This window comes from Hippocampus guttulatus, chromosome 7 (assembly GCF_054856545.1).
Source record: "Hippocampus guttulatus isolate MCC_2025c chromosome 7, RoL_Hgut_1.0, whole genome shotgun sequence".
NCBI lineage: Eukaryota > Metazoa > Chordata > Actinopteri > Syngnathiformes > Syngnathidae > Hippocampus > Hippocampus guttulatus.
In genome coordinates, this window is record NC_141267.1 from 7289086 (window position 1) to 7314112 (window position 25027).

The window sequence follows — 25027 nt, forward strand, 5'->3', positions numbered from 1 at the left end:
GAGTGTTTTTTTTTTAGCTCTTTGGTGTCTTTGTTTGCAGGTGATGAGCTCAACAAATGGCGAGCTGAACACTGATGATCCCACAGCTGGACACTCCAATGCTCCCATCACTGCTCCCACCGAGGTTGAAGTGGCCGACGAAACCAAGTATGAGACCACAAGTGGCTTTCTTTTGTACAATTTTTTGGGTGGGGGAGGGGCAGGAGGTGGGTGAGCCACCCACCATTTTTGTGGGAAACACTATTTGAGGTATATCCCTGTTTATCATGAATTTGTTGTTGTTTAAATTGGCATATATATTCACCCAGTTGTAGCCAAAATGTTAAAGTCTATCGATACTCCCCCTGCTAGAAGGAACATGGCAATGTGACCTGGTAAGCCACACTCACAAAATGGATGTGGAGACCAAGTTCACCGCAGCTAGGACTTGATTCAAAATGAATTGTCCAATCAAATTTGTTTACTTGCTGTGACGTATCCATCGTGAACAACGTCACTCTTTGGCTGCCAAAGCCCATCCTCATATAACATTCAGAATGGCGTGAGGGAGAGATGCTAGTTTTTTTTCCCATTCAGCATTATATTCAGTTTTAAATGACCAGAAACACACGCAGTCATGGAAGACCGAGAAGCTGGCAGTATTTATTTCAAAAGATGATGTGGAGGTTTTTTTCAACATCACGTCCGCTCTTGGCTGTCTGTTTGCTCTGGTTTGCCACGCCTGAGAAATACGCTTGATGCGACTACACACCAGACTCAACTGCTGGTCCAGCAATGAGTCTGGATTTGCAGTCTAGAAAAAATAAGTTGACAGAAAAGCAAAATACAGATACAATCTTTTAAAAACAGCAACATTACACATGTCTAATAACCGTACAACAGTGCTTCCTTGTATGAGGATATTACCAGTTTTACAGGAGGATTCGCAGTGGCTCAGGTGGGTAGACAGTAAATAGTATAAGATATTATATGGGAGAACAGGGTAGAGGCTTAGATATAATACATTAATATAATCTGATCATGATAGATGCAATAAGGATAATAGCCAAACCAATAATTGTGAATCTCCTTCCCCAACATAGAAATGTGTCATAATACCGAGACTGACCGGAGAGAGAGTTCATGGTGCCACAGGACATCCAAAAGGGGGGAAAAAAATACAAGAAGCAATAATAGTAATAGACAAAGAGAAACCGAAGGAGTCAACTGTTGACTTGGACTAGCATTTGGGGGGAGGGGATCAATATATAAGTAGACATTGAACCTGTTTGATAGTGACCACTGTTAACCCTGGCGGGCTTCCAAGCAGACTGAGGAGGAAAGATTGCTCTCACACCAAATCACAGGATAAAAGGTCAGGATCATCTTCGAAAGATGTCAGACAATCGGGTCTTAAAAATGGTCCAATTATTGGTACATGTGCGCCCCACTTTTGATTAATTATGGCAGTAACCCCCCCCCCCCTCGTGCTATTGTATACACGAGAGGGTTTGTTTTTAACAAAAATGTCTCGTCTGTTTATCCTCCAGGTGCTGTTGTTTCTTCAAAAGGAGAAAGAGGAAAGCCCTCCAGAGGCATAAGTGAAGGAAGCGATTGGAGAGAACTTGAAACCTTGTTATCACTGTCAAGTTTTAAATGGAAGCAACTACACAGAGCCCTCCCTGTCCTTATTTCTCTGCCCAGATTCCCCCCCTCACCTCTTTACCCCCTCACTTTACTTCCTCCTCACTCTCCACCGTCCCTGCCCCTGCTTCTATATTTCTCGTTCTCAGTGCTCCCTGGCTGCTGGCGTGTTCAAGGAATGTTGCAGTCATACTGACTCACAACAGACTCTGATTCCTTGATCAGCAGAAAAAAAAACTTGCCTGCATTACAAAGAGGAAGGGGATTGGGGGGCGTAAGGAAAAAATGTTTTAAAAAGCTGTAACAATGAAACTGTGGCGTGAATATGAAAAAAAGATACTGTTTGAAACAGTTGTTGTATTCTAGATTCCATAAAGGTTTGTTGTTCCAACAGTGAAACAGCTGTTGATCAGGGGGAACCATCAGAATTCTGCTCCTTAAGAAACTTTTTATTGCTTTCCTTTTCTTCCTTTGGTGTGTGTTTTGGGATCAAAGTAAAGAGGAAAGGTGAAAATATGATCATGTTAAATCTGAGAGACAGGAAGCTTGTCATCTATAACAGAATTTTGGAGGATTTTTATGTTTTGTTTTCTTCTTTTTTTGTAATTGGATCCTCATTTTTCAATGTCAAATCCCTGCGTTGAAGACTTATTTTTATGTTATAGTATTCTGGAGATCCATTCCCCCCCACCCCCCTTTCCTCTGGCTTTCTTTTTGTCTGTCGACGTGGACTTTGTAGCACAGTCACTGGCCTCAGGTACTGTGGAAGATCGAGAGAAACAGATATTAAGCTCTCTTACTCTTATTGCACTTTTGGAAACATCAGAAAACAATTACAGTGGAAACTTTAGGTTTGGAATTAACAATTACGAAAACAAAAATTAATAAAGACTGATCTAGGAAGAGTCCTTCACGACGCTTATATCTGAGTTATGGCCGAAAATGTTGATTTTACATTGGGGAAGATGTCTTTCAACTTTTATTTCTTACATCAGAATAATTTACCAGGAAATGATAGTTTGTGCCTTTCTAAGTAAAATGTTTAAAGCTCAACGAGTGTCCCGCCATGACATTTTATCCCAAATGTTTACAGGATTACTGTGTCAATGTGTGAATGCCTGTGTGTTTATCCGCACAGACTTGCAGTTATTGTGGAAGTGAAGCATGGCCAATGAACTTGCACGTCACGATCACTACGCAGTATAGATTTTGCGCTCTAAGCAGGACTATCACCACATCAGTGAAGTGGTGTGTTGTCTGATTGCAACATTGTACAAACAGTCTTGGTCCACCTATGTGCAATTCACATGTTCAAGTTTCTTAGCTGCAGATGAAGGAAACTCGACCTTTTTTGTTTGTTTGTTTAGAATAAAACAATTGGGAATTATTGGCCGCTGCTTTCAAAATGCAGTTTCATTTCAGTTTAGCCCTTGTCTTAGCTAAATGTACACATAGGTGACAATAAAAATTCTGCGTGGATTGAGAGGAGAAAGAGAATGAATATGCCAGGTGGCCAGACGCGATGTTGGACGTGTGAAAGATGGGTCATGTGCGCGAATTCGTCACCTGATCTCAGCCCATTTATCACTTTTTGGAGAGACTTTGGACCTACAAAACAAGCCAGCAAATTTCCACCATGTTCTCATCACAACAGCAAGGGAAGGCAATACAGTATAGGACATACAGTAACTTTAAGTACATCTGAACAAGCTAACGGTTTGTGTGGCATTTGTCTGCCATTACAAAGGTACAATTTGGTTTCGATTGGCACAGAGGTATTTAACAGTTTATTGTGGTTTGTGGTCGTGTAAAACGACACTGTATCAAGAGTGGTTCTAAAGCTACCCCTAAAAAGAAAATAGGATACGATGCAAAGCAGCAATGAAAATTCCAACCACTGCAGCACAAAAGGAATAGGCTTTCATTATTCTATGACATGTTTTTCCACGTGAAGTCAATGCAGGAGGATATCCGGTGGAATGTGACCGCAAACCTTTTTCGTGTGTGAGGGAGGGGGTACTGCCCCTCGGAGAAAGTTTCCACTCAATATGCACCTGGGATTTTTTTTCCTTTGTTCGGGTTGTTTGTCTTAAAATTGTCACTTACACTTGTATGGACGGATTGCCGTGTATTTGGGATATTGTGCAGTATTGTATGTCAACGTGTGCGTCGTGCAGCTGTTTCGACGGAAGTTGGGGTACACGTTGGCGTCAGAGTACGTTGGACTTCATTTCCCGCCATGCAATTGGCCGTCATCTTCCGAAACACTTCGTTTGCACTTTTTTTGGAGGCTTTGTTTAGACAAACATGGACATTGATTGTCTTTCAAGTGTTCTGCTGCTGTGCACTTTGAGTTGAACTTATATCGTTACGACTCTGTGATTCGAATGGAGAAGTGGAACGACGACAAGCTTGTTAAAAAAAGACACGAAAACGGAAATTTGGAGCCAGCGCTGAACACGCGAACAACATAACTGAGACTTGAATGGCAAGTTTCACCGGGTGATTGTTTTTTTGCTCAGTCAGCAGCTGGAGTTCTCTGTGCTTTGTCCGGAAAAGAAAGGAAGTACTTTTGGTCACGAGTGAAAGGAACCCAGAGCGTGATGATTATACATGTTTGCATTGCCTTAAAGCGTTTCGAAGCAAAGTCGCCTGGTCTATTTATCATTTCGATTCCTAGGAGGTGGAGGATCGAAACGTGACCCTGAAAGCTCCACCTCAGTGTCTGATGTAGCGCTTCAAGAATCTCTTGGCCTTTTTTTTTTGAAGTGTTATAACCATTTATCTCGGATTAGTTTTCGCGGGGTGGGCACCACTGTGTCATAATCCCGAACGATGAATTGATTAGATGGTTAACGCCGCAGATTTTCTTGAAAGCGTAGCAAGGTGGATTGTACGTGTTCCTGATTTTAGTGTAAGTATTGTATATTTGTAAATACGACAAGGAGCTATTTCTAAATTGTAAATAAAGACACTTGAATCACCCGTCCAAGTCATGGAGCCGTGTGACCCGGTCGAGAGGGAGATAAGGACCTTGTCGCTCTGCCGGCGTTTGTGTTACGCCGCCGGGCATTTTCTCAATGATTTGTGTGCCTCGATGTGGTTCACCTACCTGCTGGTCTACCTGCACTCGGTCCTGGGCCTCCGGAGCACCTTTGCGGGCGTGCTGCTGCTCATCGGCCAGGTGGCTGATGGAGTGTGCACTCCGATCATTGGATTCGAATCCGACAGAACTCCCGGCCTGAGACACGGCAAGAGAAAAAGCTGGCATTTGTTGGGTGAGTAATGCGAGCGTTTGTTTTATTCTATGTAAAGGGACGAGAACACTGGGATTTGGTTGTCTATTGAAATGTAACCTCAGGTGGCAAGAGTACGTGCGATCATTAAGTACAAGTAGGGAAGGTTGTGGCGGGAGAAGTCCCTAGTCCTAATTAAAATGCTTTACTTAGGTAAAAGTACAGCCCAAACTACTATTTAACGCTCCCATGCACGAATTGTGACAGGGCTTTTTTTTTTACCACTTGTTTTTATTGCTCTTAAAAGCATTCAATACTGTACATATATTTTTTTCCTAAAAGTGTCAGCTGGTCGAAACTCAACTCATCTTTAATTATAGAGCACTATAAAAAGAAAACCACAGCTGTAAGTGCCGTGCATATGATCGAACACAAAAACACTATAAATAAAATATTAAAAATATAAAATATTCTTTTACAATTCCTGACATTTAAAAAACACAGCTCCAACAATGTGCTGTATATATGATCCAAGCATAAAACAGTAATAAATTAACAAATTATAGAAGACATTCAGTTCTACTTAAAATATTCAAGATCTTTACATATTTGCATTTGGGATATAGGCAGTCATGCGTTTCATTCCCTCTGATTGCAGTCGACAATGGCCACATACAGTCTGCTTCTGCACTCACGGTGGCCTATCAATTCTTCATTCATACACCCTGAACTAGTAGGGCACTCATAGGCAAACAACCATTCACACTCACAATCACACCTTAGGACAATTTAGAGTGACCAATTAACATACCGTGCATCTTTTTGGAATGTGGGATGAAGCTGGAGTACCCAGAGAAAACCCATGGAGGCACGGGAGAACATGCAAATTCCACACAGGAAGGCTGAGGCCAGAATCAAACCCATGACCTGTGCATTGTGAGGCGGATCTGCTACACATATTTTGTCCATACTTAAAATGGCATTTTCATCATATATCTGCTTAAGAAGCGTGCCATCTTTTGTGGCCCCCCCTCCCATAGCGCTGATGAAAAATGGTCGCCCCCCTCAATCGTTTAAATGGCCCATCATTGCTCTACATGTTTTGCCGTGATGGAAAGGCACTTTGATTTAAAAATAATAAAATCCTCAGCGGTGTCACCAAAATGTCAGAAAAGCACATCCTATAGGAGGGGGTTGTCGGAGCGATTTGTTGCTATTTTGAGGATTTTCTTTTACAGCATAAGAAATATGGAGGAAGCCTTAGGAAATGCAGTGTCTCAGTGTCCCAAGATTTGGGGCGCACGACAGATGACATACAGTGACATGTTTAACAAGACACTGCTCAGCCTGAAATACTGTATACCTCAAAGTGGTCTTTATTTAACTGTAGTTGACGAACAAGATCAAACTCTCCAAGTTCCTGCCGAGCCATTCGTAAAAGGATGCACCCATTTCCCTTTTCTGCTGCTGGTCTTCTCCCCATTCGTAAAATGAGCATGGCCACGGCTTTCTTTTTCAACAGTGAAGGATACATCTTGGCATGATGCTGTCTACTTCTCGTCTAAACCAGCAGCAAAGGTCTCATTGCTTATTTCCTGCTAGGCTTCGAGTCAGCGCTTCCAAATATGGGCACACTTCCAACCAGGGTACCATCGTCTTTCCTCCCTGCCATGCAAGCCTTTTACACTTAGAGAGTGCAGTGTGAAAAGAGCTTAACTTGACTTGGAGGGTACTGTATGTACTCAACAATCCAGTAGGCCAATTGTGTCCAACTGATTTTTGTCACAGGTCAGAGGGCCGTTATGAGTGAAAGCCATTTGATTTATATTAATACATAGATATATTGTACACAATTGCCCCTGCAATTAATTGTGTCCTGTGTATTGTTAACAACTAATTGAATGAGAAATAAGAAGTTGTCAATAATTGTAGCATACAAATATACAACTCTTGTTTGATTTATTTGAAAGGATTAAAATATTCGTACTATCTGTTCAGTGAAGAAAAATCACAATTTTGGTTCAGGTTTTCTGTCAAAATGAAAATAATTAACGGTCAGTAATTTGGCAATAAACAAAATGGACACTAAAGTGATGTGGTGAGCTTGTCCTGATTTATTTATTTTTTATTTTTTGAGGAGGGGCACAATGAAAAAAAATGCCTTCATGGTTGTCCTTACACAGTGGTCGTACTGAGAAGGAAAAAAATAAAGCTCGTAAACGTCAGCTTAGGAGTTTTGCCATCAGAAGCCTTGTGAAAGTTATCAACTAACAAAAAAACATGGCTAATGTTGATGACAACAGATGCACCGTATTTGTATCAGGAGTTTTTTGTTGTTGTTTTTTTCTCAAGATTAGATCGAGCATTTTTCAGTGTCAGAAAGTATTTGTTTTTAGGCTGTCATAAGACCCAATGCATTTGCCGTAAATCATTCTTGTAACCAACATCAAGCAATTCTCTTAAAGGCCATCAAGAGAGAATATTGTGCTTCACTGTTGTTAACACTCCCTGATCTGTGTTACTTCGTGTTGCTTTTTTTATTCGTCCTATATATTCTAGTCAGTCAATGAATCAAAATGTCCACCACAGTTGACCGTCTGTTAACATCTCTTTATATCATGTCACCATCCGTAGAGGTGACCAAAAAAAAAAAAAAAAAAAATTCACAAACCTTTCACGAAATCAGGAGTAGTGTTTTCAAATGTAGGGAGTAAAATTAAAGAAATGTCAGAAAAATGAAATATTAAAATAAAGTACAGATACCCGAAGACTTTACTTGATGAGAGGAGAGTATGTGTACGGCCTGATATTTACTTTTTTAAAATGTGTTTTTCAAAGGACTGCTGTGGAAAAAAAGGTTGTTTGGACCAGTGGTTCTCAAACTGAGCTTCGGGGACCTGTGAGGGTCCTTGAGCTGTAGGTTGGGGCTAAGCAAAATAAATAGCATTATGTCTTATAATTAAAAAAAGAAGTGCACACCAACATGAAGGTGAAGCTCTCTAAATATTGTGACACATCACATATATCTGACATCCTGAGATGAATAAAGTCTTTTTTTGTTTTTGTATTTTTAGAACAAAAGGCATATTGCAGGAATAAGTCTTTTTTCCCCCCGGAGTAATAGTGAATATTAAAGAGTAAAGTTGTTTTCTTGTTAAAACGGGAGACCCCCCCAACCCATTGATGTCAACTCTGTTTGTGACTGAATTTATTTAATTTTACAATTCGCAGTGCTCCAATATTTGTCCAAAACTAATGAAATTAAATGAGCTTGATATTGAAAATCCTTATATTACCAAATGCATACATTTTTCGAACCTGTTTTACAAGGCTCGACAAATATTTTCAATTACGTCGGTGACACGACACGTTTCCCTTTTCGCCTCCCTCTGAGAAGTGTTTTTGCCAAGTCCAAACCTGTACTCGTAATGTTCTATTGGTGTTGACTTCTCTTTGAAAAGGCATGTTGCACATTGTTTTCATTCTTCACCCTGAAAAAAAAACTAAACTAAAAAGAGTATAATATTTAATGTACTTCTTGTGTTGTGAAGACACTCATTTGAGCAAAAATTGACGAAATGAAAAGATGTCAAATTTTGTGGATTACGGTCTACAACAATAAGTGACTTGCTTTGGAGCTGCATGAATATTGTCCTCAAATGCCCAAGCTGCTGCTGGCGGGTTAGCGAGCTTGCCCAAAAGGCACAATTGCGAGAAACAAGAAGTAAGGTGTCTCAATGTGATGTAGTTATCGTATGAAATCACCATGGGACACTAATGGGTGGTTGTTTTCTTGATCATACAGTCAGATGACTCATCTCTGTGCAGCACATGACATTCTCCTAAATACAATCCCTTAACGCGAAAGTAAAACACGACACCAGAGGTTCACATCTTGCATAGCGCGGGATTGTATGGTATTGAAAAGAAAAAATCCTAGATGTGAATATACCTTTCACTGACAATGGCAATAAAATCTGGTTTTATTCTGATGAAACCATCTTTTCCAACAATTCTGCACTTCTCCCCATTTCCAGGAACCATCTGTGTTATCCTGTCTTTTCCCTTCATTTTCAACCCCTGCCTGGCCTGCTCGACAAGCACCCCCCAATGGGCCGAAGTCATCTACTTCACCCCTTTGATCGTCATCTTCCAGTTCGGCTGGGCGGCCACTCAGATTTCACATCTCGCCCTCATTCCAGAGCTGGTGGCCAGTGAGAGCGCAAAGGTGGAACTCACTGCGTACAGGTGGGCTTATGACATCATCACGGATGCCCTAAAGGCAGACCAGCTCACCTAGTGGGCGAGAGAGGCAAATGCTAAGGGCACTCTGGAGGGTGCCGAAAATCGGGTCAAAGTTCCCCTTCAATGTAATTAGGCGCTGTGTGTTACCTGTGTGGAATTTCTAGAATTAGGATGTGCTAGTCGTAAATGAAAAGTATTCGGTTGTTGAGTACAATTTGCAAAAATCTTTTTTTTTTTCGTAAAATCTGTCATACTAAAGAGCAACAAGAACATCTTAAAAAATTAATTTATTTAATGTCTTAACTAAATTGTTAAAACAATGCCAGCCTCGTTTGTTTGGGCAGAAAAGTGAAAGGAGTAAATCTAAGGCTGGTGCTTGGTTTTAAAAATTCAAACTTTGTACACCATGTTTGCATGACACTTTTTACAATAACGTTTTCTCGTGTCATTTTTGCGGATGTTTCTCAAAGTCTTAAAGCTAATTCAAATGCAAGTGTACTTCAATGCACCTTATTGTCAGTGACTAATGTGAGGAATGAAACATCTTGATAAGCTATCAAAATGCTCAAATAAAAACGGAAAAAAGCAAAATGTCGTTTAATCGAAGTCAAGTCCTGATAAAATCTGTGGATGAATGACTCTCTTTCCAATGGGGAAGCTGAACATCTTTGCAATAACGTAACAACTGACTCAGACAGCTAACAGCATAAAATGTAAATACTTTTGCAGGGGGTGGGGGATTTATTGATGTGATCCTAAAGAACTTTGTAAAGATGTCAAAATGACCAAAACTGCCCAAAATGGGAGCAAGAGAGTTCAAGTTGTTGCTCTTTTTGGTTTGTCCAATTCGGTGCTGCAACAGCAAGTCACTTTCATGATTTGTTTTAACAATAGCAATCCCGTCATGAAATAGAAAAGCAAGTGCCACTTCAATATGTTTAATTGTGTGACGTTAACTTTTAAATTAAAGGCAGTGTTAAAAATGATGTTTGATTTTTGTAAGCGCATGCAAATCGTCGATGGAGGACCATATAATATTTTGCCCAGGGCGTACATTGACTGGAAAAGGAGCATTGCCAGTATAACAACTGCATACAGCACATGCAGGAATTCCCCCCCCCCCCCCCCCCCCCCCAAAAAAAGAAGTATGATGTATCCGGAGGGGAGAGAACATTTGTGGCGAACAGAAACAAGTGGATTTATATTCAGATTTGATTTCACTATTTGCGGTGCGCCTGTGGAACTGGTGGCATTTTGACTCTTGGGGATCAAACCTGCTAACCTTGACTTGTGACACACAGTTACAGTAGGTGAAGACTCCGAACCACGGCTGTCAAGCTCAAGTGGCTCGCCACATCATTTTTATGTGGCCCACAAAAGCAAATCATGTGCACTGACCTCTTGTCTCGTTCTAAAATACCAACATTAACAAATGTTCTTCACTTTCAATTCCCAATTTATAAATAAATGGAATACTTGAACAACTAGTTTTTACTGGCCTCTGATTTCCAAACTAGTTATACTGTACATCAATTTGTTGCGTGCGTGTAACATGAGGCAATCATTACGGCCCTCAGAAGGAAAGCAGAACTACGATGAGGGTATGACACCGCGGTGCTAAACCATTTTACGCTGGTTGTGGCTTTTAAAATTTAGAAAGATGCCCACGCCAGCACAATCTTACGGGATCAGCTGAACTTTATTTGGGGTTAATCATTCACTTTATTTGTGGTCAGGTGTGCGCTGACTTCCATTTAACCTTTCAGCATGACCGGTGACTATGAGGCAATCGCATTGATTTACTCTAACTCATTCACTCCCAAAGACATATTTATGTCTTTTTAGACTTCACACATTCAATCCCATGTACTTAGGTTTTCTTTTTTCCTAGCTTTTTTTTTCCAAGACTGAAAGTCAAAAAATATTTTTTAATTTTATACGGATCTGAAAATGGCTGGTACTGAATGAGTTAAGCAAGCCGATGTATCATTCAGAATTTTAGTTTGATCAGCATTTCGTAAAAATCCACCGCAAACCAGAAAAGCTCACCTGAAGAAATGTTCATTTTATTGATATAGCAGCACTTACTCATTCCACAATGTGTTCCCTTTCTTAGTTTGCCAGTTTACGTGACTATTTTGTCATTTGTGGATACGTGTCATGAGACAAAAGTTGACAAAAAAAGAATCCGGTGTCTTTTAGTCATTCCGTTCTTTCTTGTTTGGGAGGAACTTGAAGTGTCTGATGTCAATGTCATGGGGCTTTCTATAATATTGGCAAAAAATATAAACATACATACGTATTAGCTGAGATGTCAATATATCAGTTTTGAAGCCGAAGAAGTACAGTAAGTCACCTGAATGTACTGCTGTGCCTCTTTGACAGGTATGCCTTCAGTGTGATGGCCAATATCATCGTGTACACGGTGGCCTTTCTTCTCTTTCACTTCCTGACTCAAGAGGACTTCACCGACAACCTGGGCAAGGCTGACATTCCGCTGTTTAGGGTAAGATTGGAGTGGCGTTCCAGTGTGTTTTTCCGAGGTGCAGGATGGACATTTTTGACTTCCCAGTCATCTGGAATGTAGCATTGTCTGCCGTCATAGTCAACTGAGCGTGACAGTTTTAGTTTTTTTCTTTCATTGCTCAGCCCCAAGTGATGTGCTCCATGAATTCTGCTTAGCCACAAGTATTTTGAATTGAATTGAATACAACTTTAATGTCAAATGTGCTGTATGTACAGCACAGATGAAATTTCTTCCCTGTCAACATAAAACAACAAAAAAAAGTAGTCAGACAAATATGATGTTACTGGGGAAAACAATGGTATAACATCCGTTGATCCGCTCTGCTATTAGCTGGCTAGTTTATCTTTTTCGAAAATGTTTTTCATTACATTAAAGACACCCCCCCCTCCCCGGTATATTGACATGAAAATATAAAATTTGAATGAAAAGCAGCAGCGAGAAGAATAAATCTGATATTTTACCCTTCAGGAAAATAATTACATTTTACTTTAAAATGTCCATTTACTGTAGCCTCTCTGTTAAAAAAAATCACCAGTCTTCTAAATGATTTTAAACCTAGTCTGCAGATGACTGTCATAATTAATAATTTCATAATTAATACTCGAGACCTAATAAGCTTTTTACATATGTTAACTAAGCTTGACTTTGGCATTTCTTTCTTTTGGTTCATCGGTGATTTCACATCTTTTACTGTACAACAATATACTTTTCCATCACTTTTGTTCTAAATTATGCTTTTTAAAGACCTCAGTACCTTTCATACTGTAGTTGTTTGCTCTTTTTTTCCAAACTAGTTCAAATGTAAGTTGTGAATTTTGATAATAATCTCTAAAAGATGTTGCTAATCCTTCACGTTTCATTTGGAAGAGGAATTTGAACAACCTCACGTGAGCAATGACGGTGAGACCTGGAAGGGAGTGATTCGGAGGAACGGCCTCCTCTTATCTGAACCCAAGTGGGTTTCTGTTACTGGACTTGGTGCTCGTCACGAACTGTCATGTAAAGACGCCATCTTCAAACACAAGGATGTCCATATGTGCTCTTGGCACCAGGATGCCCTGCAGGCCACAGTTCGATGATTGACTTTATAGTCGTATCATCGGGTTTGCGGCTGTATGATGTGGACATTCAGGTGAAGAGAGGGCCAGAGCTTGAGTCCGGGCCTCCATTGTTGACGAGATTGATTGTAGCTGTGACCGTATGATGGTCGGGGACTGGCGTGGAGTCAATCCCCAAAGAAGTGAGCCCAAAATCTTTTAAGAAGACTGGTACCAAAGCGCAAGCTGTCTGTGCAGGTGAGTCCGATGATGTCTACTCGGAACTTCTCTGCCCCTGTGACCCCCAATGTTTCTAAGTTTCTAATCTAAAGGGGTCTCTGAGCTGTGCTTTGTCTAGTCCAGTGGTTCTTAACCTTGTTAGAGGTACTGAACCTAACCAGTTCAAATGCACATTCTTCGAACCCTTCATTAGTGAAAAATAAAAATGAGATTTTTTTCAAATTCAAGACATAAAAAACCGCATTTATTAAAAGCAGAAAAAAGTAAATAACATTTCAAGACAGAAGTATACGTTTTTCAATTGTGCACAAAATGAACCGTGCATGACGTACTATTACGACGGTCAGACGTTGACTACGGAGCAAACTAAATTTCCCGCAGCACGGATTGGACACGCAATGTAATGTGATCATCTGCAGCCAGTGACGGCCAAGCGGGTGTGTCATAACTACAGTAATCCCTCGTTTATCACGGATAATGGGGACCAAAACCACCAAGGATAAACGAAAATCCGCGAAGTAGCGACCAATAAAAATATACCGCTTTTTTTTTTAAGTCCGCAAAAAGTCCGCAAACGGTCCGTGAGAAGCTGCAAAACAACAGCGAGTCACATAGAGCAACATATACAGTATTGTACTCCATGTATATAGGAAAAAAAAAAATATATATAGGGCGGCCAGTGGTTAGCACGTCGGCTTCACAGTGCAGAGGTACCGGGTTCGATTCCAGCTCCGGCCTCCCTGTGTGGAGTTTGCATGTTCTCCCCGGGCCTGCGTGGGTTTTCTCCGGGCACTCCGGTTTCCTCCCACATTCCAAAAACATGCATGTCAGGCTGATTGGACGCTCTAAATTGTCCCTAGGTGTGAGTGTGGGCGTGGATGGTTGTTCGTCTCTGTGTGCCCTGCGATTGGCTGGCAACTGATTCAGGGTGTCCCCCGCCTACTGCCCGGAGATGGCTGGGATAGGCTCCAGCACCCCCCGCGACCCTAGTGAGGATCAAGCGGTTCGGAAAATGGATGGATGGATATATATATATATATGTTTGAAAAAATCTGCGATGCACTGAAGCCGCGATAAACGAACCGCGAAATAGCGAGGGATCACTGTAATTGACATGTTGAGTCACGTGTGTCTGAACCTCTATTGCAGAGGCTCCGTCAAACCCCCTAACCGAGGTGGATTCACCGAACCCCTAGGGTTCGATCGAACCCAAGTTAAGAACCACTGGTCTCGTCCCTCACCCTTGCCAAATTGGCGACCCAGTCAGGAGCATAAAGCAACACACACACGCACGCACGCATGCGCACACACCTCGGACAGTGCATAGCAGCGCCAAATATCTGGTGCAGATACCGACCTGAAGTCAGAATCGGCTAAGTAAAGTCTTATGCCAACAAGTTAAACTGGAACTAAATCAGTGAGTCAACACAGAAATTCAAATGTCCAGCTAATATTTAGACTATAGCATACACAGCATATACATACATACATATATACGATTGCAGCTTTGTGTTTGTCATATGTATTTTTTTCTTTTTAAAGAAAAACAGCCCTTGGTTAAGTTTCAATCGTTTTTTTATTTTGTAACATGCTTTAATAACTGCTGCTTTGTTGTATTTGCGATTCTCAAAAATAAAGCTATTTTGTGAAAAATTCAAACACTGGTTGAAAATACCCCTTTCAGTAACTCATAGTTTACAAAGGGTAAAATTCATGAAATCAAAGAACAGAAGTTCATATGATTTCATCCAAAAATAGCTGGTTCGCTTCCTTTTTTTTTTCAGAATCAAAGGACTGGAATCGTTCAAATTCAGTCAATCGCATCTTTTTTTTTTCCAGTTTCAACCTACAATAAATAGTGACATTTTCTCAGTTGTGCCCATTTGGGATTAGCACCACTTCACATACTGTATTTAAATCTTCATCTAACGTCGGTTGCTGGAACTACTGCACGCCGAGTAATTTTTGAGCCAAGTGACAGATTCAGTGATGGCAGGTTTACGTGAAATGGCACAAAGTGGATTATGGTCAGTAAAAAGTAAAATTAATGGAGTCATACCAAAACCAACATAGACCCCGAATGCTGTAAACCCAGATAAGACCTAAAGCCCCCTTTTAGTAACCGAATAGTTTTATAACATTTCTGTGGGACGAAACTAACAGGAAACTCTATCCCTCCATCATTTTCTTGCAAAAGCACAACCCCAGTGCCAATTGTGTGGCATCTACCTGCAACTTTAAAGGCCATCCAAAATGTTGGGCTACCAACAAAGGAGCAGAACACAGTAGAGCCTTAACTACCTCAAAAGCCTCCTGACACCGGTTGGACCTGATGAGCTCCGCCTTATCCTTGAACAGATTGGTCAGGGGGGATACTACATGAGAAAAGTTTTCACAGAAAGCACGATAGTACACCGCCAGGCCCAGGAAGCACATACAAACGCTTCCTGCTATAAGACAAACAAAATCCCTGACCTGACCTCCAACCAACAATATACAAAAAAGGGACAAAATTAGCCAAACTACAAACACCACCAAAATGAGTCCACAGGAAACTATTTTCCAAACACTGAACTTCGGACGAGCCTCCACCTATCAAATGAGCGGATGCAAACAACAACTAGGCCAATTGAATACTTATTTGCAAATAATGAGTAGTCCTAAACAATTAAAAGGTGTGTGCGATGTGAGCGTACAAATATCTGAAGTGAATGTAAGTGTATGCGTAGTAATGTGTGAATGCAGCAACCAAACAAAAGTTGTGTTCACTGAGGGCGGAGAGCCAGAAAGCGATAGATTAGGACAGGGGTCGGCAACCCAAAATGTTGAAAGAGCCATATAGGACAAAAAACAAATATGTCTGGAGCCGCAAAAAAATAAAAGCCTTCTATAAAACTTACAATGAAGGAAACACATGCTGTATGTATGTAGGAGACTTGACTGTCTCAGAATTGTTATTTATTCCTCTGTTGTGTGTTCACAAATGCCCCCATAGAATTTATTTTGTGATTTCCTCGCTTGATTTTTTGTTTTGGTGCATTATTTTCGCTTTTCTTTGTGTCAGTGAAGTGATCATGAATTTCCGTTTTTCGCAGGCAGTCTTTGAACGCCTCTCGAGTTGAACGAGAAGAGAGAAGGCACGGAGTGGGACGCAGATGTGTCTGTGTTTGTCAAGACTGTTAAAAGCATAAATAAAGTGTACGTTTTAAAAAACCAACACCACAGCTCTCCTTTTTCGCAGCTGCAACATGTATATCTATCTACAGTATTTGAGCTATATAAGCCTACTATCAAAATCTTTTTCCATTTTCAAACAAATTTATAAAGCCCCAGGGAGCCACTAGATGACACTAAAGAGCCGCATGCGGCTCTGGAGCCGCGTGTTGCCGACCCCCGGATTAGGAGCACACATATCTACGTAGTATATGAGACAGATGTATTGAAGGTCCCTCCCCTGCCTGCCTGAACTTCAGCAGGACGGCGCAGGGGCTGTGACAGTCTGCACTTTTTCTACATTTATTTGACATCATTCATCCAATTATCTCCCCATTCCCAGAGCCCAGTTTGAGAACCGCTGCATCAGAGCGCAAGTGGCGCTAATGGTGTAGTGCAGTGCCACCCCAAGTCTTAACGGGGATACCAGCAGAACTTGATAAGTGCGCTCCCTCGCACCATCGTAGGGTCACTTGGGCTTGACGTCCTGCTGGCTAGTACTGGTAGTACTTAAGTGCTGTTGAAAATGAATGAATGGCATGAGCCAGTCGCTGTCCGTGCTGTCGTAAAAAGTAACAAAGCAAGTAGTAGCAATGCTTGAGATATTCATTGTACATGCACCTTCTGTCACACTTCCTATGTTTACCTGAGCTCTCCCCTGCACAACAGATACTGGCTCTCGCTCTGCTGGGTGTTGGAGCAGTGTTCTCCTTCATATTTCACATTGGCATCAAGGAGAAGTCAGGAGACGATCCACTGCTCACACCTTCTCCAGATGAGGATGCGCCGCGTGTTCGAGTGTTGCAGTGGAAGCACTGGCTAAAAGAGCCTTCTTTCTACCAGGTGACAGCCCCTTCACTAATACTTGCAAGTAGCGCAATGCTAAATTGCGCCTTTCATTTCGATGATACTTTTTATTTATGAATCAAGTTTTCTGTTTTATTAGCTTGAACATATTTCTGGGCAGCACAGTTGTCAATTGGTCACAAGGTCTCTTTCGCAATTCTGTGGTTCAAAGCCGTTGTTGGACTCTGCATTGTCTATTGTAGTGATTCCCAATCAGTATTCCGGGCACATTAGTGTGCCGTCAGAGCTTTCTGTGCCGCGGGAAAATTATTTATTCTTAACTCATTCACTCCCAAAGACGTTTTTAAACGTCTTTTCAGACTTGGTCCAGAATTGGCTGGTACTGAATGAGTTAACAAATAATGTATCTTTGTCCATCTACCTATGCCAGCAATTTCTAGTGACAGAAAGAGCCAATAAATAATCTTCTATTAGATGGCAAAAAGTATGAAATTGACATATGTATCGTCTTTTTGTGACAATGTTGTTTGCTGGTGTGCCGTGGAGATTTTTTGAACTTAAAATATGTGCCGTGGCTCAGTAAGGGTTGGGAATCTTCTAGATCCAACTACGAGCTTTTAACCTGCAGCAACTTTAAGATACGCTATTGGAGCTGGAATTACCGCGGCTGCTGGCACCAGCAGTATTTACGGTGCAATGTCTATTGCACCGTTTATTCTCCCCATGACGTCAGCCTCAACGTCACCTCTTGCCAAACCACACCAACTGCATTTGACATCATAAGACGGGGGTGGGGCAGGGAGGTTATGATGATGACCCTAAGGGCCCATGATTGGCAGGTGCCCTCCAGTGACTCTCAACAAGCCGATCAAAATCTAAAAGTATGTTGTGGATCCTGATGGGCGGGTCAGGAACAGCTCGTAAAAAATACAGGGGGTCCTCTGTTCACAAGGGATTTTAGGTTCCGAGTAGCGCGCAATGAACTAGAAAAGTGCAGCGGCTTAAGAAAAGGTGGTCACGCAGCACAGGAGTGCATGCTCAGTTATTGCCGCAACTGACTGTTTTTCATGTTTCCTGTACAGCCTAGAAGTGTTTTCCGCCCATCGTAATGACTTCACTACGATGGTTGGGTAGGTTAGTTATCGACTCTGACACAAATTCGGGTGAAGTCACTGCTGTAGTGGAGCTCCCTTGAGAACTGAAAACCTGCATGCATGCATGTCGGGTCTGATTTGCCTTTCATTTTGTAAACGACATTAGTTTTACAGGCGTGCGTCAGAAACTTTATTTCGAATCTATTCTTGTCACAGTACATGCATTCGTAGTTAATAAGCCTCTCGACCACGCAGAGATGTTCCAACACAGTACGTATTATAAGCACTTACATAAAAAGATGAGATCACTGCCAAGGTATTATTTCAATTTTGCGGCCGTATTTTATACACTAGTGCTTAATTTTACCATTAAGATGTACAGAGTTGTCATCTTCGTCCTGCTTCTTATTCAAGTTCTCTGAAAGGCACATGTAAGCACATGTAGTTAGTTTAAACAAATATTGTACTGTACATACAGTATGTTCTCAATTTTTGAATGGCATTTTATTTATTGGTCTTAACATCTTTAAAAGTGGGTCATGACTTAGTGACAATGAGAACATGGGTTTCTGTGTGATGACAGGTACCGAAATTACTGTAATACTGATTCAGAATACTCTATACATGAGTCAAAGCTGATAGACTTGGAAGAAACCATGACTTATTCTGTTGTATGAATGGTAAATAGATGAATTTTGTGCCTTCTGCTCACTCATGGAAGAGCAACTTGTTCGGCCTTTCACTATCAGTTGATTGCGTGATATATAAATAAAGATACATTTGTCATTCAAAAGTAATCATTTTCAGACAAATGTTAGTGAAAGCAGATAATTTTCCCACACCTGTCATGGCACACTAGGTGACATGGCACCATGGATGGGGAATCACTGCCCTGGAAAATAGTCATTTCAATTGGACGCTTTGAGGTTGAGGGTCCAAAGTAATTTTTTCCCCGTGGCTTAATGCCCTGGTGGCGCCCCTGTCACAAGGTCAAATGATCCTATTAAATGATTTTTGTCACCACAGTGGTGCATTTAGTGCTAGTTCGTCGTCTGAATCGGGGTGCAGGACAGAAGACCTTTTAAAAACCGAAACTGCAAATGCTTAACATCCTGTTAAAAAAAAAAAAAGGCCGCAAAGCTGACTAATTCTCATTCACTTTACTTTTCATCCAAGGTGGCCTTCCTCTACATGTGCACGAGACTCATAGTCAACCTGTCCCAGTCGTACATCTCTGTTTACCTCACTAACTCACTCTTGCTGCCAAAGGTAAAGAGATTGCTTCACGTCAGCATGCGATTTCTGTCTGTTTTCCTCTAACGTGTACCTTGATGTCGAACAGAAATACATCGCCATCATTCCGCTTGTGATGTATGTCAGCGGCTTCGTTAGCTCGCTGACCATGAAGCCAATCAGCAAGTTTGTCGGCATCACTGTGAGTAGAATAACTTTGCAATCTGTTCAGTTGAATCTTTCTGTATAATCAATATCTGACAAAATCATGACACGCCCCATTTTTGGTAAATATCGATATACACTGAAGCGAGGACATTTGGCTACGATGTAGGTTGAAATAGTCAGTGTGTACCTTCTAAACGTATTGTCCGGTGGAGAGTACTGACTTTTCCTGCATACGCCTTGTTGTTTGCAGCAGTTATAGATGAAACAGGACAGAATCAAAGTGTCCTTTTACCAGTGGGTCAGAGACGTCATGGTGAAAATGTGCTTGACGTCCCACACGTCTGCTACAAGCTAAATTTAAAAGTAAACAAGAAGCTATAGCGTCCATTGACAAAAAAAAGGGATTGGTTCACTTCTTCTCCCCCACGTAAATCCGCTTCAATTCCAAGCGCCGACTCTCAGGTCCAAATACACATCCGTGCAACGCGCCGATGCTCCTCTCTCATCATTCCGAGCACCACCAGCCATCCATCCAGTTGCACCAATGCAGACAGTCCAAGAGCGCCAACATCTCCGCTGAACAAAATGGGGCCGTGAAGAATGCTGCCCATTACAGGCGCAAAAAACCCCAACAAGAACCTCAGAGCTGGCAAATGACGACAGTCAAATAGCGCCGACATTCCCCCATCAAAATCTGTTCTGGTACATGCGTGCTGCCGAGAAGGCGCAACCAGCAAGCACAGATTCTGCTCCTCCAGCGAATGTCGTGGCCAAAACGCTAAAAAACAGGTCCACGTGGAGCACAACAAACACCATATGACAAAATAAAAGACAAAAACGACAAAAAAAGCAGAGCTCTTGAAGAGCACTTGCAGATGACTGCCAACTACATCTTCAACGGGCAAGTATTGACGTAAATACGCTCGATGAGTTGGGTACTTTTAAAATCAACAAAACAAGGCTCAAAACTGAACAGTTAATTTATTTCACATGATTTATACAACAATTTGTATTTGTTTTTGCAGTAGTTGTGTAGTTAGATAATGGTCTCTTGTGGTGACAGTCAACGATCATGTAATGAATGTATGATATTTTAGGGAGGTACACTGTACTTTTCAGATCATGTATTTTGTCGGCCTGCTGCTGGTGATCAGCTTCGCCCTCTGGGTACTTTTTGACAAGAACATGGGAGCTGAAAGCATCTATGGCGCAACTGTGCTGCTGGGAGCCGGCTCCGCTGTCATCCTGGTCATGTCCCTTTCCATGACCGCCAAACTCATCGGGGAGCAGACGGTAAGTGTGGTGAAGACGCGCCCGAAAACTGACACCCATGTCAGCTTGTGGAGACAGATAAGCAGAATTTGTTCTGCTGAGTCATGGCTGGGCTGTTGGGGGGATAATGTTCTTCTTAAACAGTGTTTTCCAAACATCTACGACCAAATAAAAAATGTGATAAATATTATCATCAGGATCCCCCTGCTCTAAAAAAAAAAACAGCCAAGACCAGAATGGTTTTGTTGTTTCGATTACGCTATATCATCAACTCTGGCATGGAAACAAGAGCTCAGAAAATGATACCAAAATAATTCAGGCATTGCACTGATTATGTTATAATAACTCCACTTGTATGATGATTGAAGAACTCTTTATTTCGCAACCGCTCACCTTCACCAACTGTACGACAACTGACCCCCCCCCCCCCCACCCCCGTGCTCTCATTCCCCCTCGTTGTGGCAGCACTGCCCCCTAGCAGTGTGGTATTATAAAGGTTATTACTCAGAATAAAACAACAGATTAATCTTCCCCATAGTCAAGGAAATGTGATTATAATGCCTCGCCTGTTGTCTCTGCAGTAGTGCATGCAAGTCTAACATTCTATATTCAATTCCTATGAGCATACTTTTGCAGCCATTCCATCTTCCCACGCGGGGTGGAAAAAAAGATAAAAAGCAGACATCTACTGCATCAATAGATGTCCTCGCACTGTGCTTTGCTGTAAGAGTGATGTCATGTCAAGTCTCTGAACCTTTGTGTGTGTGTGTGTTCTCTGCAGCAAAGTGCAGCTTTTGTTTATGGAGCGATGAGCTTCACGGACAAGGTGGCCAATGGTGTGGGTATCATTATCATTCAGAGTATCAGACCGTGCAGGTAAGCATCGCTGCGCCGCTCACATTATCATGTCGGATTATTGTATTTCATGGCATTTTGCTTTAGCATTTTAAGAAACTTGTTCCCTTATTTCAATCAATTCATTTCAGATATGCAAACAGTGACAGTGATATAGCAAATGTATGTATGTAAAAAATAATGAATGAATAAATAAAAAGGGCCCTGCGATTGGCTGGCAACCGGTTCAGGGTGTCGCCCGCCTACTGCCCGAAGACGGCTGGGATAGGCTCCAGCACGCCCTGCAACTCTTGTGAAGATAAAGCGGATCAGAAAATGGATGGGTGGATAAATAAAAAGGTTTAGCATAGATTTAATCCCCCCGCCCCTGATTGTGCCGTTTCCTCAAATTCTGTCAGAGTCCATTCATGCACTCATTTATAAAGGGCAAGTGTCAAATGTTTTTCAGTGTTTATTCATTTTAAAAAAAAAACTATTTCAGGAGTATGCAAAGATAAAAAAAATGTATCACATCCACATCCATTTTTAGACCATTGTAGGTGACGTAAACGCTAATTATATTACAAAGGGTGCACCTCGCCCTCCAGGAGGCTGCCATGTTTGGCGGCCTTATGTTTGCCACGAATAGTCGAAGGAGACAAACTCAGCAAATGTACTTCCTCAACACCATCACTGCAGCCTATGTTACATGTATCTGACGCATCTTTGCTGAAGAAATTTGGTGGTAGGCTTGCGACATGGGGTCTCTCTGGGGCACTGTCGACTTTGAATTTAGGTCATTGCATTCTATGAGTTCACCACGAGATGGCACTAAATTCTGTGCCATGTCCATTTAATACATAATACATTCATATGTTATCCTCTTTAAGCATTTATGTATAATAATACAGTACGAAACAACCGATTACCATAACTTTAGTATAATATTGCCAAAAGGCTTTGGCTGTGAATCCAAATGCTGTTTGTAATGTATTTTGAACATCATATGAGAAGGGTCAACATTTAAACACATATTTGCAAGGAAAGAATACCATTATTGTAAGATTTGGTTTGTAAGCCCCCCTCAGCTTGGACCCCTGTGGCTTAAACAATGACACAACTGATGACAATGACACATTTTCAGATTTTTTTCCCGCTCCAAGAATTTTGTTGCTTGATTTGATTAATATTTGATGTTGACAATACCTCTCACCATAATCACAGTCACGGGTTTGCAGATGAGGATGAATGTTAGCTTTCTCTAAGTTGTAGAAGCTGTTTTGTTTTGTTTTGTTTTAGCTCGCTGTTATTGCAGGCCCTGAGGATAAATTTTGTTATGTGCCAAATAAAGAAGAAATTTTAAAATGATCATCTTAATCTGATCATATAACTAACAGGGTTGCAGGAGGTAGAGTGAGACATTCACTCAAAGCTAACTATTTTATGAAAAGAGAACATTTGCGCTCTTCCATTCTTTTGGAAAACTGCTTGATGATGTCAAGTTCAGCATATCATATGATTCACCGCTTTCCTCTCCGACCATGCTAAAAAGCAGAGATGGACATTCCGTCCCTGGGACGGAACGGTCTGTCTGTCCTTCCGTCCCAGACGGACGCCCATTTCTTTGTGTTGTCATGCTTTTCACGCTTTAATGTGATAACTTGTCACAACATTGTGTGAAACCTTTGTTAAAACATTTATTTTATGACATTGAACTTTTTTTGGGGGGGGGGGGGGGTACCAATCCACTCGTGTCCTACACGGGTGCACTCAATAGGCCAAATTTTGCAGCAGTCACTTTACTGTAGCAAATGCAGCAGCAAAATGACACAGAGGTCATGACTCCTATCCAACGGTGGTGGATATGTGTATTTGAGATCAATGGTTACTTATTATTTTGAAATGGTTACTTTGGGAGGAATTCCCTCGTCCTCACCTCAGGATGTTGATTGGCCAAGTGGCCTCAGAGATGCCCAACTGACTTATATCTGTTTTCCCCTCTTTTTCTTATTCACAGCACAGAGGCATGCTGCCCAGAGTGTATTTGGTTCTATCGTGACGTCATGGCAACCGTGACAGGAGGCGTGGGGTTGGCCGCCGCAGTTGGCCTGTTAACAATTCTCATCTGGCCGCTCAAGACAAGGAAATATGAATGATGGATGATGAGTGTCATTCCTAAATTGTGATTGTGAAAAGGAGAGAAAAATGCAAATGGATGTTGAATGCATTGCACTCTTGTCATCTTTATGGATACAATGGACACAATTCACTTTGCTTTATTTGTTGTTAAAATATATTCTGTTTTGAACAGAGGTTGAACCCCAACATAATGCATAGATATCTAACCTCATTTTTTTATGTCTTGTTATTTACTTTCAAACAAACCCACGAACAGCGAACACTATACAATGTAATCCATTCAGGACACTAAACACATTGTTGTCGTGCAGTACTGGAGGTTTTTGGTTTGCCAAATGTTTTTATACTATACAGTACGTTTGATTTTAGAAAGCACATGATTCCTCTGTCTGGTGTGAAGTGTGTGGCATCTATTTTAAATTAAGTCAAATGATGGTCTCTTGTCAAAGAGCGGCACCGAAACCAGATAAAAAAATAGGAACACAATCTCAACAATACAATCTCAGCGTGTGACTGAATTTCAAATTTTTCTGGCTCTTTTGTCGCTTGAAAACCCCCAAGAAATAACTACTCAAGTATTGTTTTCAGGCATCTGTATTTTACTAAATTTATATTTGTGATGATTTTGTACATTTCTTGAAATGAAGAAATTGGCAGCAATCCAATAAGTCTGCTGTGAGGAGGTAAGTTTTATGAAGCGAGCTGGTAAAGTGACCAAACGTTGACCTTGTCCATGTGGTTTTGCTGACCATGAACAATGAAATTGGTCCATCTCTTCAAACAGTTCACACAGTTGGCTGGCTTCCACAGTGATCCGTGTTTCAGTCTCCTATCAAAATATAACAGAAGACAGGATGATTATCTATTTATCTATTGATGTATCTATTGTTGGAGGCGGGGGAGGGAGAGGTTGTTGTGGACACGGCGGGATCCTTTCACCGTCCTCCGCGCGTTCGTTTGATTCGGGCTGAGGTGAGGTGCGAAATCAGAGGCTGGAAATGGAGAAGTTCTTCTCTCTACTGAACGTTCAGGGCACAAGTGTGATACAAGCAATCGTGGTCAAGGCACAAATGCGCAAAGGCAGCATCTCTATACAAGTCTTATATATCCTAAACGGGACGTAACTCCTAATGGACATCACCCTTTCTGTTTCTGAATGACTGTTCTAATGTTCTGATATTTTTGGTTTCTTTTCATTTCTTTAATTATCCAATGCGTTTGTTCTGAAGGACATTTTGTCTTCATAAAACACGATGACAGGTGCTCTAATTGTTACAACATTTCGTAGAAGTCATCTTAATGCTGGCTTCCACGAAAATCCCAATTGTTCGCAGGCCTTCAACCTTTGGTTGGAACACA

At 41.4% G+C, this 25027-nt stretch overlaps 2 protein-coding genes across 5 annotated transcripts in view; both read left to right on the plus strand.

Annotated features, from left to right (window-relative positions):
- Positions 1–2676, plus strand: part of csnk1g2b (casein kinase 1, gamma 2b) — a 41453-nt gene extending 38777 nt beyond the window's left edge. For all 4 annotated transcript variants that reach the window (XM_086115166.1, XM_086115168.1, XM_086115167.1 and 1 more), the window contains 2 exons: positions 41–147; positions 1530–2676. In XM_086115166.1, the coding sequence (XP_085971292.1) occupies positions 41–147; positions 1530–1584 (162 nt within the window). In that variant the 3' untranslated portion in view covers positions 1585–2676. The remainder of the gene's footprint in view (positions 1–40; positions 148–1529) is intronic.
- Positions 2677–2823: 147 nt separating this feature from the next.
- Positions 2824–24186, plus strand: mfsd12b (major facilitator superfamily domain containing 12b). The gene is made up of 9 exons (XM_086115165.1): positions 2824–4901; positions 8897–9107; positions 11490–11610; positions 16791–16964; positions 19199–19291; positions 19365–19457; positions 20543–20716; positions 21477–21571; positions 23547–24186. Exons 1-9 carry the CDS (start codon positions 4619–4621, stop codon positions 23683–23685), a joined length of 1383 nt encoding a protein of 460 aa, XP_085971291.1. The 5' UTR covers positions 2824–4618; the 3' UTR covers positions 23686–24186.
- Positions 24187–25027: the final 841 nt, after the last annotated feature.

Bases quoted from the DNA above. Each gene is read 5' to 3' on its own strand.
- mfsd12b (XM_086115165.1), top strand. From the start codon at position 4,619: ATGGAGCCGTGTGACCCGGTCGAGAGGGAGATAAGGACCTTGTCGCTC. The intron at 16,965-19,198 runs GTGACAGCCCCT...TTTTCATCCAAG, and splicing joins AAGAGCCTTCTTTCTACCAG to GTGGCCTTCCTCTACATGTG. The intron at 20,717-21,476 runs GTAAGTGTGGTG...TGTTCTCTGCAG, and splicing joins AACTCATCGGGGAGCAGACG to CAAAGTGCAGCTTTTGTTTA.